Consider the following 13,303-nt stretch of genomic DNA (forward strand, 5'->3'; position numbering starts at 1 on the left):
GATTTTCTAAAATGTAAGAAATTTTAGTAAGTGTTAACTCAGTGGTGCCATTTTGTCCAGGAGAGGGCTACCTTTTAAAAAAACAGACATTTTTATTTTAAATAACATAGAAATCTTAAGGGTACAGCTTGGTGAATTTTTACAAAATTGAACATACCCAGAGTAATTCAGGAAACAGAACTCAATCAAAATACAAAAAGACTCCTTATGCCCCCTCAACAGTCACTATTCCCACCCAACGGTAACCTCTGTCTTTTCGTTTAACACCGTGGATTGGATTTGCCTCTTGAACTTTATGTAGTTAGACTCATACAGTATGTACCCTTTTGTGCCTGGCCCTTTTGCTGAACGCGTTTATGAGATTTGTCCACATTGTTCAGTGTAATTGTAACTTCTTCATTCCCATTTCTCTGTAGAGCTGAGGTTTTGATTGGGATTGCATTGAATCTGTAGATAAATTTGGGAAGAATTGATATCTTTATCATATCAAGCTTTCTAGTCCATGAATATATCAGTCCAATTATGGGAGTTCATTCATTTCCCTCAGTGTTAATGTAGTTTTCACTATAGGTATCTTATGTATCTTTTATTAGATGTATTCCTAGGTATTTGATGTTTTTTGTTGCTATTATAAATGTTAATTTTTTAATTTAAATTTACCATATTATTTACTATGTAGAGAAATGCAGCTATTTTTATAAATTGAGCTTGTATCCAATGATCTTGATAGATTAGCCTATCGATTCTAATACTTTGTGCATTCTTTCATATTGTCTGTGTATCCACCCAGACCATCTGTGACTAGTGGCAGTTATATTCCTTTCTAGTCCTTTTGCCTTTTATTTCTTTTTCTTGCTTTATTGTATTGGATAGGAGCAGGCCTGGTTTTTGTTTTGTTTTGTTTTGTTTTTTTGTCACTGTGTCAGATAAGAAAGTGTTTTAAAAAGTTCCCTAGATCATTAAGAAAAACCACTATGAAGTTAAGTTGGTTGACTTGTGAACATCATATCTGAATTTAAAATGGTAACATGGTGTTCTGCAAAGCAATACTTTGTAGTACCTGCCCACAGATACGGATTTAAACACGTCTTTTCAGCACCTGCCCTTGCCTTTACTACCCCTGACATGCAGAGATTCTCATATATACTCCTGCATGGATTCTTAGCAGAGTTTTTATAATCAAATGGAAGTCCAGAGAACTCAGAATGTCCTTGCTTCAGATGTGGCATTAACAGAGGTTTGTCCAGAAGCAATCTCACTTGGTGGGAAGGGGCAGAGCATTTAGGAAGAGGCTGTGTGAGTGGCTACCATGTGGAGTCTGCAGGCCAGTGACCTGATAACAGGTCTTCCAAGGTGCCTGCAACTATCCAAGTGAACAGAAGACTTTGATCAGCTGAAGTATAGAGGGGAGAATGTTTGATACCTGTTAGATGGAACGCCAGAACAGGAGGCAAAAATTCCGAAAAGTAAAGGCTGCTGGAAACAGAGATGTTAGTTGCTGGTGGTGGTGGAGGAGAGATCCTGGCCATTTTAGTGGCCTAGGAATAGAATAGGGCAAAGTGTCAGTTTAAGTTCTTGAGTGGACTCAGGTGTATTAGGAGTGCCGCCAGCTGGAGAGTGCAGGCTACACATGAGTATACAGACCCTGACAGCTGGCAAAAAGTAGTTTTCCATGCTTTTCTCTAGTGTTCTTTATCCCCTTTCTCCATCTCTTCCCCTATTTCTTATAGTTCCTTTTTGATGTAGTTTTTTCCTCTCACATTTCCTCTTTGAGACAGTGTAACGGAATAGCCAAGAACTGTGTAGATCACAATTCTGGCCACTTAAACTAGCTGTGAGACTGTACCAAGTTACTTACCTTTCTGAACCTTGGTTTTCTCATCTATAATGGATACAGTGGAAGTCGTTGTTTCATTGGGTTGTGACGATCTAATGAAATTATGTAAGAGCAAACTGGCACATAGTAAATGCTAGGGAATCTGGGTACCTCTTTCTTAGTCTGTCTTCCTTTGTTTTTTTTCCAAAGGTGTTATTTCCCCTCATTCATTTTTCCTTTATTCAAGAGCACTCTCTTAACCAGGTATAATGTTGCATTTTTGTTGTTGTAGCTGAAAAAAAAAAGATACATCTTCTTTAATTTTTAATGTATAAAGTGGGTCAGTGGAATATTTTCCATTTCTGTCAGTGTGGTAGAAGAGTACTGAAAAGATTGTGGGGACCCTTACCTCTTTCCTCTCTAATAGCAGTAGCTCCAAAACCTTGAGCTGTTCCTTTGGACCTTAGGGTCCTTATCTGTAAATGTAAGGGCCTGAATTGATTGTACTGTGTGGCCATGTTCTATTTTTATCTGCATCTACGAGAAGATTCCAAAAGTCAGATCCCTCACTAAATGATACGTGCCAGGAAAGACCATGTCTGTTTGGCTTACCGTTGTATCCCCAGCACCTCCAGAAGTCCTGGCCCATAGACGGTGCTCAGTGAATGAATGAATGAATCCTTTATGACAAGGAAAGCATTCACCACAAATTGTTGTCAGGACACCAATGGCTTTCTAGGCCTATCTTCTATAATTAAGCTTAAACTCAAAGTTTCTAGTTGTAGAAATTGTTTATCAGCTCAAATAGCCAGCTGTCTTAGCATTTCTTGTCAAACTTCCTCAAGAATTCATGATCCATTTTCAATTCCAGCTCATTGCCGTCCTTTAGAATTCCTAGGTCTCTGTGGTCATTAAGGGTGGTCATTAAGTAAATCCACTGTGCAAAGGTGAATACTCTATTTTTGAAAGCACAGTGTAAAATTACACAACATCATAGCATCATCTACAAGGTGCTGTGCCATTTTCTTTATTTCTCAAGGTAGCATCACATTTTACAAATGGGGAAACAAGACTCAGAGCAAGGAGCGAACATTCCCTGTACTCCCGAGTTCCTGCTTTAAATACAACACTATCCCTGACTGAGGTACACCATGATCAGGCTTCTTCACACCTCCTCCAGCCCAGCCGTCCTTTGGAGAGCTGGGACTTTTCCCTTGCCACTCGCAGGGTCCGTGATGACTTTCCTGTCAGTGTAGATCTGTGAAGCTTGCCATTCTCATTCCTGCCTTGTTTCATTCTCTCCTCTCCTTCAAACAATTGATTTCTGAGGAAAAATTACAGCTAACATTTTGCCTAGCCTTGTAGGACACATGTGTCCCCTGCCTTCAGGGTTAAAAACCTACTGAAAATATAGTCTATTCATTCGCTCATAAAGTCCGTGAACTTCTCTTCTGTGCACTTCTTTGTGTAGGGGACTCGAGATTGCGTGTCTAAGACCAAGTTGGGGAAGTAGAAGATACTATGTAATTTAGAGCTAAAATGAGGTGTTACGTACTAAGAGCGCTGTGTAGGTCTGAAGAAATGAAAACATCAGAATTAGCTGATAGTTTAGATTCTCTTTCAAAATGGATATATTGTGTTCCTGAAACCATTATAAATTTTTTTTTTTTTTCTGGACAGCTTTGGCTTACCCTCTGGTGTTAGTCTTGTCAACAGAACTGGTAACTTTTGTAATAATATTGTGGAAATGTCAAGAATACCTAAAACCTGAAATGAGTACATTGAATAACCCTGTAATTATTTACTTCCCAAACTTAAGCAAGTAAAGCAGTGATTATAAATGATTGTCTCTAGGTAAAGTAAGGAAAGTATCCTTTTCAAGAACATATGTATAACTTTTGTTTAAATCGGGGCGTCAGCGCCTTTCCCTGTTATTTTGCTGAAACTTTCTGGCAGAAGACTGGCAAGAGGAGAACGACAGGAAGGCAGTGCCGAGAACCACTAGAACATCCACTGCTTTGGAGAAATGGTTTTCTCTGTCAAATTGACTTTCAAACAACAAGCTTAGCTATTTTCCGTGTCTGAAAACATTTGATAACAATTGAATGTGGGCTGCCGTGATGTCACCATCCAAAAATCACAAGAGAGACTCTAACGACTTCTAAATATAATCTGCCAGTTCTGTACTTAGTTCATCTCTTCAGGAAAAGCAGTCGGCATCATGTAAGAAAGAAATTGTGAAAACCTGCCCTTTCCAGTCAGTCACCAGCAGGACTTGGCAGCAGTGTCGCTTTATAAACTTGACATCTGCGATAGAGTCAACCAGCTCACCCGTTCACCCCCGAGCCCAGAATTCAGGGTTTTGGGAGGCACCTGCGAAACCGGAAGATTGTTCGTTCTTATCAGACAGACAGGAGATGATCATTTAGCTAATTCTACCTCTTATAATCATTAAGAAGTAACCAAACTTGTGAACATGTTTTAGGAGTAAACACTGAGTCAAACATAAAATGTTAGTAGGTCACAAGAGCACTGACCATGGTTAGCTATTGAGTGAGACCTTTGATACAGTAGAAGGCGGCAGGCACTTCACTGGAGCTTAACTCCATCTCCTGCCATCCTCCAAGGCCGCTGGACACGGAGTAGCCGTTCCAACCCATAGCTATGAGAAGGCAGCCCTCATGGTGCAGCATCTTTCATTTATCCTACTTTGGGTAAAGTGCCCTCTCTGAAATGAGCTGGCTCCCAGATAGGAAAGAAAAGGCAAACCTAGATTTTCTTGTTTGCTGGGTAGGCTGAGCCATGGTGGCACAGAGGTTAAGCACTCAGCTGCTAACTGAAAGGTGGACAGTTCGAACCCACTAGCTGCTCTGCGGGAGAAAGATGTGGCAGTCTTTTTCCATCAAGATTTACAGCCTTGGAAACCCTATGGGGCAGTTCCACTTTGTCCTACAGGGTTGCTATGAGTCAGAATCGACTCAGTGGCAGTGGATTTGCTGACACAGTGGTTAAGCATTCGGCTGAGAACCAAAAGGTCATCTCAACAGCAACTGGGATGAAAGGATTGATAGGAAGGTCTGCCCTTTCTTGTTGCTCACTGAGAAAGGCAGGCGACAAGCATTATAAGCCTTTAGGGCTACTTTTCCTGTATGCAGTTAGCTTTTCTTGGGTAGTGGTTTGGTTGATAGTTTTACTCTTTTGTTTTAAAAAATTTTTATTAGGACCCAAAGTTGAGTGTTTGTTACTCAGATCTGACATTTAGAATTACTTGAGGAACGATTTTATAAAGACCGTATATTTAATTTGTAAATAGGCCTCTGAACAAGAAATGTATTTACCAGAGCAACTCCAAGCCTATGATAAACTGATTAATGCCTACCAGCATATTTTTGCTTCTTTTGTCCCTTTTTTTGGAAACCAGAATTCTTGGTATCTGCAACCCCTGATATTCTACCCCACCTTCGGTTTTGTTTGTTTTGGGGGGAAGAACCGTCACCTGCAGAATTTTTAAGGGTTTCAGAGCCATTTTTTAGGGAAACAGACCCATGACCCAGAGGATGTGGGGGAAAAAGACTTGGTTAATTAAAAGTGCCATCATGGTTTCTGACTTTAGAGACCTTTTCATTGGTTTTAGATAGAAGGTTATGTGTTTTAAATGTTCTGCTTTCCCTGGAATTGACTTGATGTGAGCTCCCAAAACAGTTGGCCGGTTACAGGCTTTGCAGAAGGAGGCATGTGCTCCCTATTAACCGGCTAACCGCTCTCTGTCCCTTCTTCCTCCCTCTTCTGATTTCAGTGGTGCTTCATGCCCCGCCGCCAGCCAAGATCAAACGGGAGCTGCACAGCCCGTCCTCTGAGCTGTCCTCCTGTAGCCATGAGCAGGCTCTCGGTGCTAACTACAGAGAAAAGTGCCTCTACAACTATTGGTAAGTGGAGCCAGGCAACGGCTGCCCAGGAGGGCCCTGGAGGTAGCCGTCACACAGACAGTTCCAAGTACTATCCAGCAGATGCTGGGGGCAAACACCTCTGTCTTCCATGGCAACATAATCCTCCAGGTGTAGACCAGTCCGTGGGGGCCCCTGTGCTTCGTGAACCACAGAACTGTGAAAGCACAGTGACTCTGCAGGGAACTGAGTCCATGGGGTACTGAGCCCTACTAGGGAACTGAGCCCCAAGTCCTGGGCTGTTTGATCTGTGGCTTCCAAGGGGGGCATATATGCTTCTTCATGCCTATCATATGTTAATGTGAACTTTAAGCACCAAAGAAGTAATCTGCAAATCAGAATATGTGAAAAAGGCCTGGTGCGTGCCCTTTACTTAAGACTACCCAGGACCCAGGAATAAGGCTTTAATTTTAAAACTCTTCTTTGCTCTAGAAGACAAACAAAGATCGGCCTGAAAGGGGAAGGAGAAGCCTTGTTAATTCAAGTGATGTTAAGGCAGACATGTACCCTTATGCAGAATTCCTGGGAACACTGGGAGGAGGAGGGCAGAAAACACCTCCATAGCGTAGCCGCCCCTCACCCACCCACCCCTGCACACGCACACACAGAATTCTTTTAGAAAGAGGGAAAAAGGAAACCGGAAGCAGAGGCTAAAATTATCTTTGAGAAAAATCACTAGAAGTGTTAAATGAGTCCCAGTGACGTGCTGTTTATCACTTTTCGGAGGTACAAATATGCCCTCAGGGCTGCTAGCAATTTAACTATGTTAATGTTGTCATTTCCTGGCAACTCTGGGCTGCTGGACCAGGTAACCTTGCTAATGGCTTGATTGCAGCTTAATGGTTTCTTCTCTTTTTCTGTTTACAGTGCCTACGATAGGAAGCCTCCCTCTGGGTTCAAGCCATTAACCCCCCCTACCACGCCCCTGTCACCCCCTCACCAGAATTCCCTACTTCCCCCGCCTCAGGCAGCTCTGCCCACCTCTGTACAGGCCCCTGCGGCTGTCCCAGTACAAGGCATGGGCCCTGCCCCCGTGCCTCACTCCCTTCAAGAACCTGGGCCACAGCAGCAAACCTTCGCAGTCCCCCGACCACCACATCAGCCCATGCAGATGGCAAAGATGATGGCTGACAACCAGTATCCATCGGAACAGAGGTGGGTGGATGCTGATCTGGACCTCCTTAGCTGTCTCCTCCCTCACCCCTCTCCTTTTTCTCATTGGGAGAGAAAGGATAAGTAGTTATATTTACCCGGTACCTGTAAAGTTCTCATTCCATGGAGCTTCTTGTGAGGTAAAACTAATACTCTGAATAACATGGCTTCTTTACATACCATCCTGTTCGTGAGGCACTGCAGATAGTTTATAGACATGACAACATCCTTACCAAGCATGTAAAGGAAGAGGTAGGTAGTTCTGTCCTCATACCGTTACAGACCTAGAGAAAGAACGACTTGCCCAGGAGACACAGCCAGTGGAGCTTCGCCAAGGGCAGGTTTCCTGGCTCCTCACTGCTACTGCCTACTAGAATTGAACCTTGGTTTACGCTGCCCACAATTACTTTATTACCATTTTACTTCCGTTTTACCATTTTACTCTTAGGGGAGATTGCCAAGTTAAAGCAAGTTATTACTCATCTGATTTTAACACATTTTCATACTAGGAGATTAGCTAAGGACCTTACTTGTAATTATCCACTTTTGAGGTAGATATCTCCTCGTTTTATGCCAAATGCTTATACGTTCCTAATAAGGACATCCAGGCATCAGAAGTAACTTGTCCAGTCATTCATTTCACCAAAGTCACGTAAAGGAGGCCTACTCTGCAAACGTCAAACTTGAGCTTTTTAAGTCCCAGCCTTCTAAGGCCATTTTCTGAGTTGTAGAATTTTGAGTGCTTGTGGCCTTCCTTTCTATAGGATGTTCTGGAGCCTGTTTTTTCTTCTTTTTTTATTAAAAAAAAAAGTCTCTGGGGTGAGGAGGTACCATAGGCAGGAAGATGTGATGTCTGTCAGTTGCGTTACCAAGGGCTGCATGATGGTGGCTGTTGTATTTCCTTCCTTTCTTGCTCTGCATTGGGTGGGTATAGGAAGGGAGGGTATATGAGTGAATCTTCCGAGGCCTGGCCCAACCCAAGTGTCTCCCAGTATTTACGTGGAAGTCACTTTATTTCTGTGAAATGCAGAAAAGAGCTGGCACCTTTGTCTGGTTCTTCTCCCCCGCCCACCTTGCTGAGAAAGCCACCGTAAAGAACTGGATCGTTTGGCTGGGTAGAGTTTAGGCCAAAGACCATGAACACCATGGGGCTTGCTCGCTACTGGGGTTCCATCTCGATCTGGAAATTTGAAATTTTATTTAAAAGTTTTCAGACTTTTTTTTAAGTTGGCAACTAATTCAAATTAAAAACAACACTCTGCAAACTAAACAAAATCTCTCTGTGGGCAATATCATCCTTCAGACCTGCCAATTTGCGAACTCAAGTCTAGAAACCATTTTTACTTCAGCAGTTTTTTATTTTTGTAAACAGCATCAGGGACAAGGAGCAAGATACATATTTGGTATTTGAAATGCTTAGCAAACTTTGTGTTTCACATATCACATGTAAGGGAAAATGACTTCATGTTAAATCCCTTTTACTTAAATTTCCCCCTCAATCCTTCTTTCATATGCAGGGGGCTTTCCTAAGCATGTTGTGTTAACAGTTGACTGAGTCGGAAGGAAAACACCCTGATTCTGCTGGAGGTTATTTACCTTCTGCAGTCCTGGCAGGCAGTATAAAACCAAAAAAAAAAAAAAATACCACACCCATTGCCATCGAGTTGATTCCAACTCAAAGCAACCCTATAGGACAGAGTAGAACTGCCCCATAGGGTTTCCAAGGAGCGGCTGGTGGATTCAAACTGTCGACCTTTTCATTAGCAGCCAAACGCTTAACCACAGCGCCGCCAGGGCTCTCCGTAGTATATTTAGTGAAATAGGTTTGTCTCCAGGCCACCAGCCTCCTCGTGAGAGAAAGAAGTTTGGGTTCGTGAGATCTACAAGTATCTGCCATCAGGTGTCCAAAGGTGGAGAGACCAGAACCTCTGCAGATGTTTCTTTTTTGGGGTGATCCTCCCTGAAATCTGCCTGTTCATCTCAGACTTACTCCCCCTTACACTCCACCTCTAGGAATGATAAGTCTAAAAGAAAAAGACTTCACACGCATTGGGGCAATACTTGAGAGAATTGGGATGGATGGTGAATTACTCCATAGGGTCCTAAATTGATGGAATAAAAACAACATGGGCTTTTAGGCTTGGACACTAGAGCACTGTTGCCTCAAGCTTAGGGTGTTTGAGTGAGGGGGGAGCTGGTTGAAAACGCAGATTTCTGTGTTCTACCCCAGAGATTGAGTTGTTGGCTCTGGGGCAGGGCCTGGATATATTCTCACACTTTGAGAATCTTGTATCTCATTTGTGTTCCATCCCACATTTTTTTTTAAAGTACCAAGTACCTGGTACTCCATTTTGTTGCCCTTACTGCCCTTGTGTATTAATGAGGGTATCCGTGTGATATCTGTGTGGTGCACAATACATCAGTATGATTTGTTGGTAGATACTAAGTAACACAGACAAATGAGACAAATCAAAAAACGCTGTTTGTGTGGGACATCAAGCTTAATAATCACGTATTTAATAATTTTTATGCCTGCCCCAAAGCGGGGTAGATCATTTTTGTTAGGACTATAGTTTGTTCTTTGTTCATAACTTTTCTCAAAAAAAGAGCATGTTACTTCAAAACCAGCTGCCTAACAAAAATATAGATTAGAAGGTAATCTTATTTGAGGCTTTTAAATAATCTGTGGCTGAGGCAGAGTAGGAAACCCTTTCTAACAGATAAGAAAATCATGCCTCAGAGCAGCTGAGGGACTTCCTCAAAGTCAGATAGCCAAGTACAGAGTCCTACCTTTAGAAAATAAAACATAAGTTTGCAACTAAACCATCTGTTGTTCTTATGATTTGGGGCAGGGGGATTGCTAACATTCACTAAATAAAAAAAATCCATTGCCTTCAAGTCAATTCTGATTCATAGAGACCCTATAGGACGGAGTAGAACTGCCCCATAGGGTTTCCAAGGAGCAGCTGGTGGATTCGAACTGCTAACCTTTTGGTTAGCAGGTAGGCTCTCTACCAAAAGCTAAATGAGTGACCTTGAGAAATCTGTTTTAACCTTGACCCATGCAGGAACTTTATCCATCTCTTAACCTACAAAATCCTACTTTCCTGCATCACTTACCTAACAAAATACACCTTGTAGCACAAGTCTTTTTTGTTTTGCTCTCAGTGTGCCTTATCTCTTCAGTTGAGTAGAGTAAGCTCTTTGAGGATTAATAAAAAAAACATCATTTAGGCTTCTTTCTTTAGACCACATTTAGTGGGATACTCCCTTGTGCTCCATACGTGTTTGCTGATAGTGATAATAGTTTGCTAGAATTATACTTTGAACAGCTAAAATATAATCTAGTCAAAGTATATTCTGAATGTTTTATATAAGCTTAGTATATAATCCTTAATAAGTCAGAATTTATTTTTAGAAAATAAATACTATGTTTGAAAGCAGTGATTTATATTGGTGATTTCCATCCCCCAAGGAGGGGAGAAAAACCCTAAAACATGTCATTTGGCATGTTCAGACATGTTTCATTTCTTCTTAAAGATCAGCTGCTCCTTGAAGACACAGAGTGCTTTTCATTCTGCCATCCAAACCTTGTGTGTTTTTTCATTGTGCTGGGTAGAGGAGCCCAGAAAAATATTCCTGTGTTAGCCCCGTATGTATTTTTGTAACATCTCGTTACATCTCAAGTGAAGGGAGGCCCTCTTGAGGCCCGAAAATTCAACTGAAGAGGCTCCACTAAGAAATGTATAATCTAAGAATTTTGGAATACACTGAGAAAGAGGCAAAAACCCATGACAAGGACAAAATGTAAGCAACTACTCTTGCTGGTAGAAAACTGTTTTGATCATCCCTAAGGGCCTGAGCATTATAGTAGGCGATTGTGCTATCATTGATAGTTGCAATGCAGCGCCCTGAGTCACCCAGAAAGGTCAGTTACACAGAGTCTTCTGAAAGAGGAAATCATCTAACCTGTTTGAGAACATTATGATCAAGACTTCTAAGCTTAAAGGGATGAGCTTAAGTTTTCTGGAGTTTAGATTTACAGAGAAGTACTCATTACCTAAAGATCTAGATAAATGGAGAGGTTTAGTATGCTCAAGTTTTTCTCTTCTTCCTACTAACTGTCTTAAAGTCTGTCCCTAATTAACTGCTGTCCATTTTTGACCTTCAAATTCTGTAATGTTGAGAGAGGAAAGAACTTGTCTGTGAGTCACATTTGTAGGCTGGCCAGGAATGAAGCGAATGGTCCAACCATCTTCTCTCCATGTTATGTATGGTGGCACAAATTCACTTTGGGATCTAAAACTGAGTTTCATGGATGCTTAATGGAGCTTTCTTTGATAGTCTTAATAATGTATTTCTAATGGTTAGAGTGGAAACCGTGGTGGCTTAGTGGTTCAGAGCTATGGCTGCTAACCAAAAGGTCCACAGTTGGAATCCACCAGGCGCTCCTTGGAAACCCTATGGGGCAGTTCTACTGTATCCTATAGGGTCGGAATCGACTTGACAGCAGTGGGTTTGGTTTTGATTTTAATGGTTAGAGTAGGAGTTTTTTGTCTTTTTCTGGATCTTAAGAGGACTTGTTTTCAGCATTTCATCATGTTTACTATAGGCTTTTTGTTACCTTTTATCAAATTGGAGCGCCAGTGGCACAGTGGTTAAGAGCTTGACTGCTAACCAAAAGGTTGGCAGTTTGAATCCACCAGCCACTCCATGGGCAGTTCTACTCTGTCCTATAGGGTCACTGTGAATTGGAATCGACTCAGTGGCAACAGTTTTTTGGGTTTTTGTAATCAAGTTAAATGAAATTTGCTTTTATTCCTGGTTTACTAAGAGTCTTTGACATGAATGGATGTTGAATTTTATCACCTTTTCTGTCTCTATTGAGATGATAAAATGATTTTTATCCTTAAATTTGTTAACATGGTAAAATGGTTAAGTTATATTATTTATATAAAACCAACCTTGCATTCTCATGATAAACTCCACTTGATTATGTATTCTTTTTTGTGCATTGTGCTAACTTGATTTCTCATTTAGGACTTTTGCATCTGTATTCATGATTGAGAATAATGCATAATTTTTTTTTCTTATATTGCCCTTGTAGGTTTTAGCGTTGAGGTCAGCACATTAAATAAGTGGGGAATGGTCTTTCTTTTTCTATATTCTGAAATAGTTCGTGTGAAGTTAGAATTCTTTGAAAGTTTAGAATTCACCAGTAAAACCATTTGGGCCTGATGTTTTCTTTGTGGGGAGATTTTTAATTACTGGCTCGGTATCTTTGCTTTTTATAATCTTGCTCTGGATATCTATTTAGTCGAGTGAATTTTAATAAATTATCTTCTAGGAATTTGTCCATTTTGTGTAAGTTCTAAAATTATTTGGCATAAATTTGCTCATAATGTTTTTTTTTTAATCGGTAGTTGTTACTTTTTCATTTTGATATTATTTACCTAGATCTTTTTTTTCTTTTTTAGTCTTGCCAGACAATTTTTTCTTTTTAGCTATATCCCACAAATTCTACGATTTGTGGTATTTTTTTAAATTCAGTTCCAGATTCTTCCTATTATGATTTCTTTTTGACCCTTGAGTTCTTTAAAAGTATATTTCTTAATTTCCAACATATGGGTTTTTTTTAATTGTCTAGACTATATGATTTTAATTTCAGTGTCATCAAGTGAATATTTTTAAGTGGTTATTGAAACAATTACAGAAACAGCATAGGCTGGCGGCTCAGGAGTTGGACAGACTAACAGATCTAGGGTCGAATTTCAACTCTGCTACTTACTGTCTATCTGTGTGACCTCAGGCAGATAGTTAACTTCTCTAAGTTTGGCTTCCTCATCTGAAAATGGGAGAAGAGTTGTACTTACCACATGGAATTGTTGAGTGGATTAAATGAAGTACTACTGGCATAGAGGAAGTGAGCCGTGTTAGCTTCTACGACAATTTTACTGTTTAAAAATCACCTTCATTTTCCGTAAAGAAAACAGTACTAAAGGAATCTTCAGTTGCTTCATTGTTCAATTTTTTTTTTTTAAGTTTAAAGCTCCCCCTTATCCCTATTCTTTTCTTTTCCTCGTCAGACAGCTGTACATGTAAAACTACTATTTTTACCATCTCATGTCCTGAGAACATGTTATGTTTGCATCACCTTCCTTCTCCCGTATTTGATCTTAAGAAATCACACAAACATCTAGACCTTGAAAGGAAATACTCTGTTCCTCACCTTTAATGTTTTATCACAGTGTAATTGGGCCAGTTGGATCTAAGCAGAGCAGCGTTGACTGGCCTTGCAGAGCTCTCAATGTTGTTTCGGAGTTTTTTAATGTGTTTTTAGGGGCAGTGTTTGGGTATTGTTTTGTAACAGTGGCTGGCTCTTGGTTATAGG

General features: G+C 40.7%; 1 protein-coding gene across 5 annotated transcripts in view; it reads left to right on the top strand.

The window, feature by feature from the left end:
- The window catches only part of ETV5 (ETS variant transcription factor 5), a 58,898-nt gene that overhangs the window by 20,632 nt on the left and 24,963 nt on the right, over positions 1–13,303 (top strand). For all 5 annotated transcript variants that reach the window (XM_049880898.1, XM_049880864.1, XM_049880883.1 and 2 more), the window contains 2 exons: positions 5,613–5,742; positions 6,628–6,915. In XM_049880898.1, coding sequence (XP_049736855.1) covers positions 5,613–5,742; positions 6,628–6,915 — 418 coding nt within the window. The remainder of the gene's footprint in view (positions 1–5,612; positions 5,743–6,627; positions 6,916–13,303) is intronic.

This window comes from Elephas maximus, chromosome 1, assembly GCF_024166365.1.
Source record: "Elephas maximus indicus isolate mEleMax1 chromosome 1, mEleMax1 primary haplotype, whole genome shotgun sequence".
Taxonomy (NCBI): Eukaryota; Metazoa; Chordata; class Mammalia; order Proboscidea; family Elephantidae; genus Elephas; species Elephas maximus.